Here is a 13,122-nt window from a genome sequence, read left to right as displayed (position 1 = left end):
CGTTATTCGCCGTTTTCCATACACCCTTCCAAACTCCCAGCAGACCCTAAATTGGTTCCTGTTAGACTAGTCTTTGGAGGCAGATTCTCTGCTTCCAAGTGTGCGGCTCTTGAGCAACTTTGGAGTGCTTCTCTTTCCTCCCCCAAAGAAAGAAGATGGGAGGGGGGCCTCCAGAAAAAGCAGGGAAGGGGAGCGGTGGGTGTGGAGAAACAGCGCCATGTTGGTGAAGAACTAGAGTAACGAGAACTCGGGGACGGTTTCTTCAGGTTCAAGCCCGCCATCTTATTAAAGGGAATGAAAATCTAGGTTGAGTAGGGAACCTCCCTCTGTTTCACCCTCTCTTTTCCTTCTCCTCCTCTTCCTTCCCTCCCTAACCCCCCCCTCCCCGCCCAGGCGGGGACGGTGTTTCTGACGCTCCATCCCGCCCCTGGCTAGGCTTTGAGTCTGTTGGATTAAGAGAGCCAGAAAGATGCCGACCCACTGCGCCGCGGCAGGCTGTGCAGCAACCTATAATAAGCACATCAACATCAGCTTCCACAGGTAACTGGTACCGGGAGGGAGGGACTGGGCCGCCAAAGCCGCGTCCGCTCGCGTCCGCTACCTGTCCCAGACCCCCCATTCAGACCCGGGGACGTTAAGTGGGGTCGATGGATACATTAAAGCGGAACTGGGAGAAAAACTTCGTCTTTTCACTAATTGAAATTTAATATTTCTTTCTATTAAAGAATTTTTTTAAAAACACATTGTTATTTGAAGGGATTCCTAGGCTTTACCAGCCTGGCCAAGAGGTCACAGAAAATCTTGGCCTGCTCCACACCCAAAGCCAGAGCAGAGTCTTCTCTCCCATAGGGAATCAGAAGCTCCACGATCGAGGAGTAGAGAAAAGAAAGGAAGTAGGAGAAAGAATTAAAGAAGATAGGAGGAGTCAAGATTCTGGCGACCGTCACGGGCAAAGCAAGGCATCATTCAGCTTTGTTGGACCAAAGAAATCTCTTAGATCTCCATCTGGAGAAACAGTTGTTTTCCAATTTAAATTGGAAAATGACGTAATATAAAATTGAAATTAAAGTTTCTTCTTCTGAGCGGTAGCAGGCAATGAAAACTGGTAGTGCTAATAAATTTGTTTAAATTTTTGTTTTAAATCCAAAAGCCGGAGTTTAGAAAGGCAGAATCGATTCTCTGCCAATTGTTTTAAAAGGAACAAAAATCTATCTTCCTATCCCCTGCATCTTCTTTATGTTTATTTCAATTACCATTTTTTAGAGGCACTTTCAAAAGAACTGTGTGTTACTAAATTGGCTACTAATTGGCTACTAAAAAAAGTGAACTTTTTAGGATTTGGGGAGGAGGTGTTTTACCACTCCCCACCCTGATTCCTGGGTCCTGGAACTTGTTTTGTAGCACCAACCACTTTTTTGAGATGCTGGAAAGGGAGAAATTGGACCTGTGATTTTATTAGCATAGGGAGTTCCCAATGAATAAACTCCTACCAAAGTAGATTAATGGGCAAATGCTGCAAGTAATATAAATAATAATTTCAGAGTCTTATGATGGTATTGAGAAGTCAAATGACTTTATATAGACAATATATGTCAGAGTTCATAGAACTTAAACCCAGTTCTTCCTGATTCTGATTGAGGCTCTCCATCCACTACACCAAGCTAACTCTGTTTTTCAGTGGATGGGCCTGGAGTTAGGAGTTCAAATTCAGCTTCACTAACTGGGTTATACTGAGTGGGTCCCTTAAAACCCCTTTGCTTCAATTTTCTCATCTGTATTATGAGCAGGAAATGGCAAATCATTCCAGTATCTTTGCCAAGGAATCCCCAAATGGGGTCACAAAGAGTCTCACAGGACTGAAAAGACTGAATAACCACAACAGATATTTAATAAAAATTTGTTGAATTGAATTTATTGAAATCATTTTTATTCAAAATAAGAATTTAAAGAGAATCCTGATTGGTTATTCAAACTCCAGTACTGTTCTTCATAATTTTATTCTAATTCTGAATACTTGAACACTCTCTAGAAGAATGTGATTTAGTAAATTTAAGACTGAGCTTGCTCCAGGCAAGATCAGAAATTGAAGGTAAATTGCTAATCTATATTGTGGGATTTTCCACTTTGAGAGTTCCCTCTACTGAAGAAATCACTGATCTGACAACAATAACAAAAATGTACCCCATCAATATAAATAATTAAAAGATTTTGGGAAGATTGGTTGTAGTTCATACTTGTGACTTGCCCAATACAATAACTCCATTGTGATTTTTAATTTTAAAGAGTTGCCTGGTGCCCTGGGAAATTAAAACTTGCCCACCATGAAAGCTGGTGTCTTAAGAGAAAGGACTTGAACCAAGTTTTCCTTATACCCAGGATAGCCCTCCATCCACTACCCTTCTGTGCTTTTCAATCTAAAAATTATCTCAGAATCTCTGTCATGACCCGTAAGAATGTATTAGTGGAAGCCAGATTAGATCTCAGGTCTAGGCTTTATAATTTTAAATTAAGCTACAAATAACAACGTTTTGGAAAATAATACACATATAAAGAAAGAATTACTAATTATGGGAATTATTTATCTTTGAGACTTGTTTGATGGACTACTTATAGTCATGAAGAACTCTTAGAAAAAAACATTCAGGGGCGGCTAGATGGCACAGTGGATAGAGCACCAGCCCTGAATTCAGGAGGACCCAAGTTCAAATCTAGTCTCAGACACTTACCACTTCCTAGCTGTGTGACCCTGGGCAAGAAGTCACTTAACCCCAGCCTCAAAAACAAACAAACAAATAAACAAACAAAAAAAAACCATTCAGCATTACTTAGATTACTATTTATACATTTAGGCTTTATTGTAATAATCATGAAATACTGGAATTGGAATCTTTGAAATCAGACTTCATTTTTGTCTTGGATCTGATTCTTTAAAAGGGAAAGAAAGTGGAAAATGCTTTCTAAACCTTTTGGTAAGGAAGAACTACTTCTAGAAACCTTGAGGTTTTCAAGGGAGTATTTGCAAAAAGTGATAAATGTGCTGCCTGTAGCTTTGGGGGCAATTAGGATTAAGTGATTTGCACGGGTCAAGGCTAAATTTGAACTCAAGTCCTCCAGACTCAAGGACCAGTGTGTTATTTGCATCATTTAGCTGCCTCTGGCTTTACTAAATTCTTGTTAGGGAATATAGGAATAGTGGGGGCCATGACTATGGCAGTTTTCCAGTAGGCACCTCTCTTCTTCATGATCTTTTAATGCCTTCAATATTTTTGCTCCTCAAATATAGCAGTTTCATTCATAAAGAACAGCACTTCCCTTAAAAGGTATTCAAAGTAAAGTTGAAATCAAATTGATATATCTACATGTTGTTTCCCTGGTTTTCAAAACAATAATCTCTTCAATATCCTACTGATTTGTTTTTTTCTGAACTCGGAAGAGACATCAGAAAACATTCCATCAGTGATATTTCTACTATTTTTTATAAGAATCATACATTTTACTGGAATAATCAGTATTGACAAAGAATCAGGTTCAACAACTACAAATATTCAAATTAATTAGAAACTAAAATAACAAATTTTAGAGATTGAAGAATTTTTACCTAAATTTTCTTAACAAAATGAATGGTGTCCAATTTGCCTTTCATCATTTAGCAAAAGTAGATGGCATTGCTAAATTATCCTAACATAATAGTTTTATGTTCTTGAAAAATGAAAGTGATTAAAACAATTTTAGACTGAGGAAAAAAAGTTATTTTTTTTTTGTACATTATAGGTAGTCACTCATACTGATGTTACTATTTATTCACTCTTACGAAAATAAATATGAATTATTTTCATTAGAGTGTGTAAATCTCTTCACTGTTAATATTTTAGACAAATATTTAAATATAATCAACATTGAATCATTTGTTTGTTTTAAAATTATCTTTAACCACTAAGATTACCAGAAATGTTGCAATTTTTCCAAATCAGTTGGCATTTGAGATGTATATTGTTCCTTAGGTTTCCCTTAGACCCCCAAAGAAGAAAGGAATGGGTTCGTCTGGTTAGGCGCAAAAATTTTGTGCCAGGGAAACACACTTTTCTTTGCTCAAAACACTTTGAAGCTTCCTGTTTTGACTTAACGGGACAAACAAGACGACTTAAAATGGATGCCGTACCAACAATTTTTGATTTCTGTACTCATCTAAAATCAATGGTAGGTGATATTCCTTTTCCCTCTTTTCCCCTTCTCCTTAAACCCAATTTTTGTCATCTGTTTGACAGAAAGTGTCTTTTACACAAGAAAGCAAGACTATCTTGAATTCCATATTTGATCAAAAAAGTTGTCCTTGCTGTTATTCATACATATCAGATCTCATTTTTAGAGATAGAAGAGAGTTGCAAATTATGTAGATCAGAGCTGTCAAACAGAATAAAGCATTCCTCAGGAACATTCCTCAACTGATGGAACCAGATTAAAATGTAATTGAGAAATTATTTAACAAAATAAAAATACAATACAATATAGTAGTGGTTTCTATTTGAGTTTGATCCAACTGATCCAAATAAAACTTCATTTTATTAACAAGAATGCTGAAAGCCTAAGAAATTAATCAAGTTTTAAGAATTACAAATGGAAGTTGAAGACCTAATCTGATAGGTCAATTTAAGGTCAATGAAAAAAAAATTTTTTTTTTTTTAATATATGTTGATAACTGTATTTCAGTATTTAAAAGAATTGCACACATTTAGCTTATCAGATTGCTTGCTGTCTTGGGGAGAGGGGAGGTAAAGAATGGAGGCAGAAACATTTCAAACATAGTTTTACAGAAAAATGAATGTTAAAAACAGTAGTCTAAGAAGGGCCCACATGTTTTATTAGAATATCAGAGAAGTCCATGACACAAAAAAAAATGTTGAAAACCCCTAGACTAAAAGAAGCATGAACAAGAGACTCCGTCTCTTAGCTATGGACATTTTCTCTGCTTTTCTCCAAGCCCTCTCTCCTCCACTGTGATTTACTGATCTCCCAGACTTTGTTCCAAATAAAATCCCACCTCTTATAGGAAGCTTTTCCTAACCCCTCTTCCAGTGCCTTCCTTTCTTAATTATTTCCTATTTATTATATATATATATATATATATATATATATATATATATATATATATATATATATATATATTCTATATATGTTTTGCATGTATTTGTATGTGTGTTGTTTGCCCCTTTAAATTGTAAACTTCTTGAAAGCAGAGATTCTATTCTCTTTTACCTCTTTTTGTATTTCCCAGGACTTAGTACCTGGCAAATAGTAAGAACTTAATAACTGTTTATTGAATAGGTAAATTGATAGAATATCTTTTGATTTAAAGTCAGGAACATTTTCCACTTTCTAGATTTTTTTCTTTGTATTTCATATTATTGGAAACAAGCCATTTATTTTGAAATCATGTGATATATAGTTCTGTGATGTAATTTCACTTTATTTTTTACTTGGGAAGCTATTTCTGTAGTAAAATGGGGAGGGCCTGAACCAGAGAGTCAAATGTAGAAATAAAAAGGACTAAATTAAGAAAAAACATTACCGAAGATTAATAGATGTGTTACAGAATAAATAGGCCACTTCTAAGTTCAGTTGGAAACAAAATGTAATTAGGAAACATTTAACAGCAACAACAAAAAAAGCAAAACAAAACAAAACCACAGTGTTAACATGTGGTTTTCTGGGTGGCCTGTTTGCCAGTTGACTGATTGCCTCCCCTTGTCAATAGGTTCTGAACCTTGGGTAGTTAGAAGTCTAATTTGGCTTATTGTGATTGAAAGTACTCCAGTCAAACCATGAAATAAATTAAGGTAGAGAAACCTAGTCTCCATCCCAGAAAACGTCTTCAGAAATCCAGGAGAATGTTAAAAATAAAACACTAGAAACTCAGGAATGAGACTGCTTGTGCAGAGTTTTGTATGACAGGAATTAGATTCATCAAGTTTTGGGATCTTTGCTATACCTCCTCAGGAAGATAGTAATTTCTGTATTTCCCTAATACCGTGAAAGACCTTGAGCAACACTGGCTGGCTAAGGGGATAGAAAGTTTTCCCACCAGGCATATGACAGTTTCTGCACTATATGTCTTGACTAAGTAAAGGGGGTTTTCTCATAGAAAATTTCCTACATCAATGAAATTTTAAGTCCAGCCAAAAAATAAAAGGATGCTTAAAGTTGAGGAAAATGGAACTTTGTTGTTTCAAGTTTCTTCTGTTCTCTTAATTCATCTGCTTCTCAAATTAATCTACTATTTCTCAGCTTTAGGGAAAAAAAAATGTTAAAGTTTGTAATTCTGTATACTGTATTTTAAATATGCCAAATGATAATTTTGTGAATAAATCAACAGAATACTTTGTTCCTGAGCAGCATAACCTTAACCTTAACCTTTTTTTTTTTTTTCCTGAGGCAATTGGAGTTCACTAACTTGCCCATGGTCACACAGCTATGAGGTATTAAGTGTCTGAGGCCAGATTTGGATTTGAACTTGAGTCCTTCCAACTTCAGGGCCCATGCCCTATCTACTGTACTATCTAACTGTCCCCTAAACTTAAGACTTTTAAGGCACTGAATATATATATACTCATACAAAGATATCCATATATGTAAGTATATGTACATATACATATACATTGGTAAATGTTTACACACACTTCTTCAAAATTCCATTTCCTCCAAAAAAAAAAAAAAAAACCTGGCTTTTTCCTTTTTCCATGAGTTAAAAACTTCAATCACTTGGTAATACCCACATTCAGCAAATGAAAGGAGAAAGTGGAGCCAAAGAATAAACCAGCAGATAGGAGAAGAAACAAAAAGTACATTGTCTTGGAAGCCAAGGGACAAGTTAGGATAGATTGAAGAACAATGAAATGCTACCAAGATCAAAACTAAGAAGTCTGGAGGCAGGTTCCTGGGGACTTTCCAGAGAAATCTTTAAGGAGTGATGGAAACAGAAAACCTAACTCTCCCCACAAAGGAGTAGATCAGGAACAAGTGGTGAAACTGGATAGAATTCATTAGTTTAACAAATTAGAAGATAGGAAGTGTGGAAAATAAATGGGTGAGTAACATGGTAAAGTTTTTATCAAAGTTTTGTTCTTCCAGAGATACTAATTTAACAATAAGACATTATTGTATAGAAATATGGACCAACCTTGTGGTTTTATTACTATACTATTACTCCTCTGTGAGGAAATGCTCCCTACTGATGTAGAGTCAGCATCTTAGTTATTGACTGTTAAGTCAATAATCATTTAATAAATGAATGAATAAATACTGAGCCTGCTGTGTATCAGGAATTGTGCTAAACTGGAACTACAAAGAAAGGCAAAACATAGTCCCTGTTCTTGAGCTCACAAATCTAATAGGGAGTTAACATTCGAGCAATGAGAGAGTATCAAGGAAAAGATGATTGACAGAGTCAGGAACTGCTTATGAAGGGTGAGGATTGAGAAAAGGCAATTAAGAGATCTTGAGTAACTTTGGAGAGAACAGTTTCAATCAAATGATAAGAAGCCAGACTGTAGAGGTAAAAGAGTGAAAGGAAAGAAGTAGCCAACCTTCTCAAGGAATTTATCCACAAAAGATAAAATATCAACAATAGCTAATAGGGGATGAATGAACCATTCATTTGAGAATGATGGAGGAATAGGCATAATTGTAGGCCTCAAAGCAAACAGTTGACAAGGACTGATTGAAGTTAAGTGAGAAAGTAGAGATGATACAGGAAACAATTTACTGGAGAAGACAGATTGGAATTGGAATATAGAAGAGTTTGTCTTGGCATGGAAAAGGGGCAACTTATTCATGTGAGAGAGATTAAGAAATAAATAGTGGTAGAAGGCATCTTGGTGATAGGGGATGAGAAGGAGGAAAGAAGGAGCTATAGGCAAATAGCCACAAATTTCTTTTTTTAATAGATTTTTTTTTCAAAATACAAGCAAAGATAGTTTTGAACATTCACCCTTGTAAAATCTTATATTCCAGATTTTTCTTCCTCCTTCCCTTCTGCCTTCCTAAACAGCAAATGATCCAATATATGTTAAACATGTGCAATTCTTGTATATAAATTTCCACATTTTCATACTGCACAAGAAAAATCAGATCAAAAAAGGAGAAAGAAAAAAAAAAAGCAAACAACAAAAAACATGAAAATACTATATTGTGATCCACATTCAGTCTCCACAGTCCTCTTTCTGGATGCAGAAGGCTCTCTCCAACACAAGTTGATTAAAATAGGTCTACAAGTCCATCAGAATTGATTTTCTTTCATATAATGTTATCATTGCTGTGTACCATGTTATCTTAGTTCTACTCACTTCACTTAGCATCGGCTCATGCGCTCATCGGGTCAGCGCTCGTCGGGATGTATTAGCTCTAGAATTACCACAGTTATCCAAGTAGGAGGGAGCGAGAGACCAAAGGAACCATAACTGATTTAATGAGCCATTCGCAGTTGCACTGTACCGGCCGTGTGTACTTAGACATGCATGGCTTAATCTTTGAGACAAGCATATGCTACTGGCAGGATCAGGTCTTTCTGAAATCATCTTGCTGATTGTTTCTTATAGAACAGTATTTTATAACATTCATATACTATAACTTACTCAGCCATTTCCCAGCTGATGGGAATTCACTTAGTTTCCAGTTCCTTGCCACAACAGAAAGCTTCTACAAACATTTTTGCACATGTGGGTCCTTTTTTATATCTTTTTGGGATACAGACCCAATAAATACACTGCTATATCAAATAGCTTGATAGCCCTTTGGAAAGAGTTCCAAATTGCTCTCCAGAATGGTTGGATCAGTTCACCACTTCACCAACAATGCATCAGTGTCCCAGTTTTCCCACATCCTTTCCAACATCTATCATTATCTTTTCCTATCATCTTAGCTAATCTGAGAGGAGTATAATAGTACCTCAGAGATGTCTTAATTTGCATTTCTTTAATAATGATTTAGAGAATTTTTTCATATGACTAAAATTAGCCTCAATTTCTTCAGTAAAATATGAGAAAGTTGGGAAGGAGAAGCCATGGGAGGTTTGGGGAGAGATAAAAGAGTTTAGAAGAATCATTTAGTTAATTAAGGATATATAGAAGGATTGCCTTGGCAACGGTGAGGGCTTAATTGAAGTTATATAATGGTCTCAGTCAGCATGGTGTTTTTGATTTTCCCTAGGTTCATTCTGTGTAACTTGTAGAACTGGCAAAAGCACTGAAAGTGTAAGTGACTTGCCTGGGGTTACAGGGCTGGTACAAATCAAAGGTGGACTTGGACCCACAAAACTTTCAAGTTTAACTGTGGTACCTCAAAGCACATTTATGGGCAGAAAGCAGAGGAGATCAATCAACATAGCTCATAGACAAAAGCCTAAAGGAAATAAGGAGGAAATAGAATCAAGAACACGAGGAAAGGAACTGATTCTCCCTCAGACTAAAAGGAAAAGAAGAAAACATAATTGAAAGCATTCAGATATTTGAAGAGGTCTGTGCTGCTTTTCTCAAGTTATTATATATGTTTTATATATGGTTATTAAGTTTATTAAACTTAAACTTTAAGTTTTAATAATCATAACATTTAAAATATTCCTAACATTTCATATATATATCATATGAGTCCATTTGTTTACAAGAAAAATTAAGAGATTAAGTGGTTTGTCTAAAATCTCATTGAATTAATGGGTAATATAAGATTAGATGTTTATGTTTCTTTTCATTATATGAAAATGTCATATTATTATATAAAAATGTATCCTTTCAGTTCAATGTATACCTTTTCATGAGGTAGTTTAGAATTATTTCATTATAAAACAGGGCAATTTTACTTTTAATTTATGAAATTATAATTCATGTATAATGCTCTTCATCTTATTCTGTTCAGAAATCCAAGTCAAGAAATCTTCCAAAGAAAAACCCTTGCATCTCAACAGGACCATCCAATTCAAAATCCAGTGTTACCTGTCAGCAAGTTCTGCTTGAACACAGCTATGCCTTTAGAAACCCCACAGAAGCAAAAAAGAGGATATTTCAACTGGAGAAAAAGATAGCAAGCTTAAGAAGAAAGATGAAGAATTGTTTGCAGAAAGAACGGAGAGAAACACTGAGATGGTTCAAAACCACATGCTTGGTGAAAAATTTAGAAGCAAATAACATTTTGCTCAGGGGCATATCAGAACACATCTTACCAAATACCTTACATGATCTTTCATTATAAAACTTCAAAATCCTTGTACTAGATCAATGAGATCAAAAATTACACATTTTCTAAATAAAGACAGCCCCAACCATGGAGCCTACCTTCAATATTAACCAGAACTGAATTCTGTGCCTAGCCTTCATTAGATTCAGAAGTAAAAGTTATTTACTGGAATTATATTAAAAATTATGCTCTTAGCACAGTTTTACTTGAAATAGCATAATTCTCTAGGTAAAAGACTTTTATTTATTTTCATGGAAATAGAGTAAACTTTATATGAAAGCTTCATTTTACCATAAGCACAAGTGCCTTACAACAAGGAGGAATATGTACTCTAGGTGAAAATTTTCCTACATTAAGAAATCTTGTTTACAAATTAATTTATTGGAGGGTTTGGTTTTTTTTTAAGAACCTTGTTTTTGAAGGAATGGTGTGGCAGGTAATACTTTTAGGTCATTTCACAGGCTTACTTTCTTTCAGAAAACAAATTTTCCTTGTTGAACTCTATTTGAGGAGGACTTTTATAATCTAAAAATGATGCTGAAGTACATAAATGTAACCTTGGAAAAGTGGTGGCAGTGGCATGACAATATATGGTAAATTATTTATTTCAATGTTTTTACCTTTTTTCTTATCTGTAAAACGTGATCTCTTGTGGAAATACTAGCCTTGCTGTGATTTTATACTAACTTAAATGTTAAGTATTATTTGGATGTAAAGTGCCATTAAGAGACCAAATATACCTCAAATCTGCTCAAATGGGTACTTTGGCACCTTGAGTCCCAATCACACACCCACACCCACGGTTGTAAAATAGCATTGAGTCCATTGCCTGTTTTTTGCCCAAATTACTAAATAAATAGATATTAGTGCTTTGTCATAACACATTTTTTAGTTTTATGCTCTTGTGAATTAAGCAATTTTTAATATGTATTAGGATATCAAAGTTGTTTATAAAGTATTTATTTTACTACTTACATAAGTACTCAGTTTAGGGCATAGCCTTCTGATGCAGAGATGTACTTAGCTTTGTAATATCTTGACAACTTATAATTGTTTTAAAATTTAATCAATTTATAGAGCATTAAATCAACATATCAATTAAATCAATAGTTCACATGAGGATTTGCTTCCTCCACAACTGTAATTTTTTGTAGAGCTGCATCAACACTAGCATTACATGTGGAAAAACAGGATTTTAATGATTCTTTTTTTAAAAATAAACCTATATAAGAGTATTCTTAAAAACTGGTTAATTGGGGCAGCGAGGTGGCGCAGTGGATAGAGCACCAGCCCTGAATTCAGGAGAATGCGAGTTCAAATATGGTCTCAGACACTTAACACTTCCTAGCTTTGTGACCCTAGGCAAGTCACTTAACACCAGCCTCAGGAAAACAAAACAAAACTGGTTAATTGAATCATTCAAAGGGTTTGCCTTATTTCATAAATTATATTTATTCATATTTTATATTTCAGATATCTGTGAACAAAATGGAAAAGTTCATTAACTATTTAATATCTTGATCCCCATTCAAATGTACAATTGTGAATAACCATAGATGGTTCTTATTTTTTCACATAAGGGAATTATTTTATGTGAAAATGCCATCAGACTTATATTTGAGGATTTCTTTTTTATTTTAATTATACTTTACATTCTAGTAACCATAAAGAGCTCTAATTTAATTTTTTCACAAAAAATAGTTCCATATGGTGGAAAATAGTTATCTGCTCACTCAGACAAAATGTATACTACTGGGAGAAAAAATATGTCCCTTCAGAATTTGTTTGCCAAGTATGATGTAGCAATGCCCAAAATTTAGGCAAAATATTAGCTCCTTGAGAGCAAGGACTGCTGTTTTTTTTTTTTTTTTTTTTTTTTTCTGTATGCACCCTGCACATAGTGAGCACTTAATAAAAATCTATGAATTAAATTTGTGGTACTTAGCATCAGTATATTTTTCACTATCTTCCAAGAAGGTAGATGTGACAAATGCAAAAGAAAGTAAATATTTTGTTTTCATTCTTATTGGGCACTTTTCAGAAATACTTGTGGGAAAATTTGTAAATATTGAAAAAACTTTAATCTTTTACATAAATATTGTCCAGTGTTAACATGTTAGGCATGATGTTTTGGTCAGGTGCCATTATTTCTTTTCATCAGTTTGCCATTAGCAAAAATAATTGTTTCCTAAGCTTAATATTTCTAGCAAAGGTGGTCACATATCCATCTATACATAATGTGTATCTTTAAAAATATTAGCTTACAATCATAGAAAAATCCCAAGTTTCTGATTTCAGGCAACTGAAGTGTCTATAAAATTGTTAGCAAAGTCTCTGAAGAAACATAACACTACAATTACCAAACATTAAAGCTTTTTGAAAAGATAATCTAATACTGTGCATTGTTTGTTTGTTTTTTTCCCTCCACTCGGGATTTGCCTCTAGAATTTCCATTTCTACAATGCAGCTCAGATATTGCATGTTGCTGTGTAATTGTTTTATTTTCTCAAAATCATACATTGGCTGCATCACCACCTCAAATCAGTTTCATTAACAAGAAATAATTCATTTTGTACTTCAGAAAATCTATGATTTTGTCAAGGCAAGTACTTCTTTCATGAATCAGTTTCTACACCTTGTTAAAACCATCTTCACCACGTGCTCTGATCCAAAAATTTCCCTTGTGGCTAATCTCTTGATGATGGTTCAAGAACTGGATTTAGACGGGAAGAATTTGGATTCTAATACTCTCTTTTTGTCTCATAAAATATGTGATTCTAGGAAAGTCATTTTGCTTTTCTTGAGTCTGTAAAACGGGAGACTGAAATAGATATCTTCTAGAATTTTTCTCCAAACCTATGATCCTAATTCCAATCTAATCATTTGCCTCCTCCTCAGTCA

General features: G+C 34.6%; 2 protein-coding genes across 2 annotated transcripts in view; both read left to right on the top strand.

The window, feature by feature from the left end:
* The first annotated feature begins 403 nt into the window (after positions 1-403).
* THAP2 (THAP domain containing 2) lies at positions 404-12,609 on the top strand. The gene is made up of 3 exons (XM_074270538.1): positions 404-540; positions 4,002-4,197; positions 9,904-12,609. The coding sequence occupies exons 1-3, from the start codon at positions 470-472 to the stop codon at positions 10,234-10,236; spliced, it is 600 nt and encodes a 199-aa protein (XP_074126639.1). The 5' UTR covers positions 404-469; the 3' UTR covers positions 10,237-12,609.
* TMEM19 (transmembrane protein 19) overlaps positions 427-13,122 on the top strand; it is a 32,770-nt gene continuing 20,074 nt past the window's right edge. Inside the window, exon 1 of the mRNA XM_074270536.1 lies at positions 427-540. The gene's annotated coding sequence lies outside the window, so the exon portion shown is untranslated. The remainder of the gene's footprint in view (positions 541-13,122) is intronic.

Source organism: Sminthopsis crassicaudata, chromosome 5, assembly GCF_048593235.1.
Source record: "Sminthopsis crassicaudata isolate SCR6 chromosome 5, ASM4859323v1, whole genome shotgun sequence".
Lineage (NCBI taxonomy): Eukaryota > Metazoa > Chordata > Mammalia > Dasyuromorphia > Dasyuridae > Sminthopsis > Sminthopsis crassicaudata.
The sequence above is the reverse complement of the archived record's forward strand: the minus strand, read 5'-3'. Positions and strand labels throughout refer to the sequence as shown.

Coding starts and splice junctions, on each gene's coding strand:
- THAP2 (XM_074270538.1), top strand. CDS start 470: ATGCCGACCCACTGCGCCGCGGCAGGCTGTGCAGCAACCTATAATAAG. Junction 541..4,001: donor ATCAACATCAGCTTCCACAG/GTAACTGGTACC, acceptor ATTGTTCCTTAG/GTTTCCCTTAGACCCCCAAA. Junction 4,198..9,903: donor GTACTCATCTAAAATCAATG/GTAGGTGATATT, acceptor TATTCTGTTCAG/AAATCCAAGTCAAGAAATCT.